Below are 3,550 nucleotides of genomic sequence, written 5' to 3'. Positions count from 1 at the left end.
GTGCTAACAGTTCTTGCCCCCAAAGAACCATATATTTGTTAAATGAATTAAGGTATAAATCATTTGAAAACTTTGGATTGGAAGAGACAATGGCAATCATTACTCATTTTCAGCAAATTACACATTTGCTGAAAAATGTGAAAACATGAACCAACAGATTTCTCTTTTGATACTTTTAATTTGGAGGTATAGTTCTGTTTTACCTGTTGTGTTTTGTTTCTGATATTCCTAATTTGGAGGAAACTTCAGAATTAAAATTTTAAAAGCTATTAACATGCCAGCTTATAGAATGATTTGTGAGGAAGATGTCACTGGATCAGGATTAATGATAGTGTTTTGAATAAATTAACTTGACTAGGAAATTTGGCAAGTTAATCATATGTGTCTATTTGGATTCACATTCTCTTATTCCTGGGAGAATATCACAAATCTTTTCATTGAGTTACTGAAGGCTTGTTTGACCTGCTTGTTCCTCAGTGTGTAAATGAAAGGGTTTAGCATTGGAGCAATGGAAGTAGTGAGCACTGTCACACCCTTGTTAATGGCCACTGATTCCTTTGCTGAAGGTTTAATATAGATGAAGATGCAGCTGCCGTAGGTGATGGAAACTACAATCATGTGGGAAGAACAGGTCGAAAAGGCTTTTTTCTTTTGTTGGGCAGAAGGGAATCTTAAAATTGTCTTGATGATATAAATGTAAGACAGAACTACACACGTAAGTGTCATAAGGAGGGTAAACACAGCACAGATTATAACAGTCTGTTCCATGAACCAAGTATTTGAACAGGAGATTTTCAGGAGTGGAGAAGCATCGCAAATAAAATGATCGATGATATTAGAATCACAAAATTCCAGATTTAGGCCTAGGCTAAGTGGAGGGATTATAATAAATAGACCAGCTACCCAACAACAAAAGACAAATCTTCTGCAGACTGTGCTACTCATGATGGTCACATAATGCAAGGGTTTGCAGATGGCCACATAGCGGTCATAGGACATAGCAGCCAAGAGAAAAAATTCAGTTACACCAAAAAGGTCAGTAAAAAATACTTGGCTGGCACAGGCATTGTAGGTGATGACTTTATCATCTGTTGCTATGTTATACAAGTATCTGGGAATACAAGCAGATGTGAATGAGATCTCCAAAAAGGAAAAATTTTGTAGGAAATAGTACATGGCTGTTTTAAGGTGGGAATTCAGCAAGATGAGGAAGATGATAGTCAGGTTCCCAGTAATGCTCAGCATATAGGTGAAAAAGAGAAAGATAAAAATCAAAACCTGCAGTTGAGGGTCATCTGTTAGTCCCAGCAGAATGAATGTTGTTACTGTACTGTTTCTCATGGCTGACTCCTGACCTCTGTTAAATCTGTATGCAACATTGAGACATTTTATTATAGATTATTTTAGCACTATGAAATCTATCATGTTCAGGTTTTAAATAATTATTTTTTAAATATTGAAATTTCAAGAACACACTTTGTAAAGGACTAATTTTTACTTCTATGGGTCTGGCATTCATAGGAACAAAGATGTCTTTCAATTTTCAAGAATTTTATTTGATGCATTTGTGTGACATTTTGTTGCTCTGGAAAGCATTAATAAATGTCCACAATTTGGGTCACTGTGGACACTCTTTAGTCACTTGACGTCCCTACTACACTGAGTTAGGAAAAGTTTCTCCTGGAGACTCCAGTTTATTTGTATGTGGACTCACAATATTGTATCAGTAATATTTTACTGATTTGGAACAAGGTGAGCTTTGACTATCCAAAAAATAGAAACAGGTAAGGCCTCAGGGTTGCAGAACCCAACATAAAACAGGACTGACTAGGTTCATGGTTTACCTGAAAGACACTCTAAGGGAATTGGGAGACACATTTAACTACTTATTAGTCCAAGGTGAGAAATAGGAGAAATATTCCAGCTGCCCATATCCTCCTTTCCACCCTCTTTCTTATGTCTCAGGCAGCACATGTATCATATCCCTGAGTAAACTTACTCAGCCTTATCACCACTCAGCAGTATTCCAGGCTCTAAAAACATCTGTTTTCTTCTTTCTAAGGTACCACAAGATACCATAAAGCAGATTTTAAAAAGACTCATAGTGAAATGTGATTAACTGGTTTTTGTTTATTCTACTTTCAAGAGATATGTTTGAGATGAGGACAAGGCTCTCTGATGTGGGGTCACCTTCAGTAAAAGTGTCATTCTTTTGGGTGATTAAGGAGTATGTTTCTAATAATATGAATTCATTGCTTTTTTTTGATGGGAGGTTTATGCATAGGTAATATATTTCTGGATAGCTATCAAAGTTTAATGCTTTTACATGCCAATATATTCTTGCACATAATTATCTCTCAGAAATGACATTTACATATACAAAGAAACTACATTGTAAAAAAATGAAAAAGTGTACACTTTACCAAATATATAGAATTTCATCAATCACATTTCCAATTTTTAAAAGATAGGTAAATGTTTTCCAGACCATAACAAAACTGAAATGACACAAAAGTTAAATACTCTTGAAATGACATTTCATCTCACTTACTATTATGACTGCCAATCACAGTTTCTGTTGGTTGTTGAAACACATGAAATCTTAAAACTGCTAAATTGAAAATGGTAGTTGGGATGAAGAAGATATTCATATGAATTTCTAGTCACTTTTTCTTATGAATCCACTGTCTTATTCAAAACTCTAAGATGAATAGATCTCTCTGAAGTATCCATCTTCAACCAATCACATTGAATTCCTTGCTGTACTATTATTTAACCTAAAAAATAGGAAAAAAATCACAGTATAATATGACGGCTGTGGAATGTCAGGAAACTTATCCAGTTTCAGGGAAGTTGCTATTCTGACCTTTCAGGGCTGTGAACTCATTTATTATCTAGCTTGACATGTGCTTTATTTGATAAAATGCAACTAAGTGAATAAACAAAGAGTCCCTGGTGACCCAGTAACAGAATCACTAATGAATCTTCTGAGTAATAAAATTTGAGTAAAAGAAGTATGCGCCCTGTAGTTTCCTTGGAGATGGTGTCCTTGGAGACAAGGATGCAGCAGCAGATCAAGGCCTGTAGGACAGCAGAAGCTTCTGATTATAAAACACAAATTTAACTCTTTTACTTACACATAGCACAAACTGAGACACATTACATGGGAGGATCATAGAAAACCTATAGCTGGCTCTTGAACAATGTGGAGGGGTTAGGAGCACTGACCCTCCTACCCCCCAGGCAATCACCTGTGTATTACCTAAGATTCCCCCCAAACCTAAATAGTGGTAGCTTACTGTATATAAAATGGGTCAATTAACTTCAGAAAGAGCAAAGAGTAGAAAAGTAGAAAAGAAATGGGAAGTTGTATTTTCCAACAGAGAAAAGAGTGCAAGCAGAGGATGATTTAGCTACACTACTGGTCCGTGTCAGCCTTGACATCTGCCTGCAGGTGAATCAGGCCCCTGTTGGGAGGTGAACTTGGAAGGGGCAAAGGTTTCGTCTCCTTCCTCTCAGTTGCGCTACCTGGCCTTGGAACTTCTTGAAT

General features: G+C 36.4%; 1 protein-coding gene across 1 annotated transcript; it reads right to left on the bottom strand.

Annotated features, from left to right (window-relative positions):
• Positions 1-405: 405 nt before the first annotated feature.
• Positions 406-1,341, bottom strand: LOC130685124 (olfactory receptor 6C2-like). The gene has a single exon (XM_057508307.1). The coding sequence runs from the start codon at positions 1,339-1,341 to the stop codon at positions 406-408; it is 936 nt and encodes a 311-aa protein (XP_057364290.1).
• Positions 1,342-3,550: the final 2,209 nt, after the last annotated feature.

The sequence above is a fragment of the Manis pentadactyla genome, chromosome 10 (genome assembly GCF_030020395.1).
Source record: "Manis pentadactyla isolate mManPen7 chromosome 10, mManPen7.hap1, whole genome shotgun sequence".
Classification (NCBI taxonomy): Eukaryota; Metazoa; Chordata; class Mammalia; order Pholidota; family Manidae; genus Manis; species Manis pentadactyla.
This window is presented reverse-complemented; position numbering and strand designations above follow the sequence as displayed.

Excerpts from the sequence above, each read along its gene's own strand:
- LOC130685124 (XM_057508307.1), bottom strand. The coding sequence starts at position 1,341 with ATGAGAAACAGTACAGTAACAACATTCATTCTGCTGGGACTAACAGAT.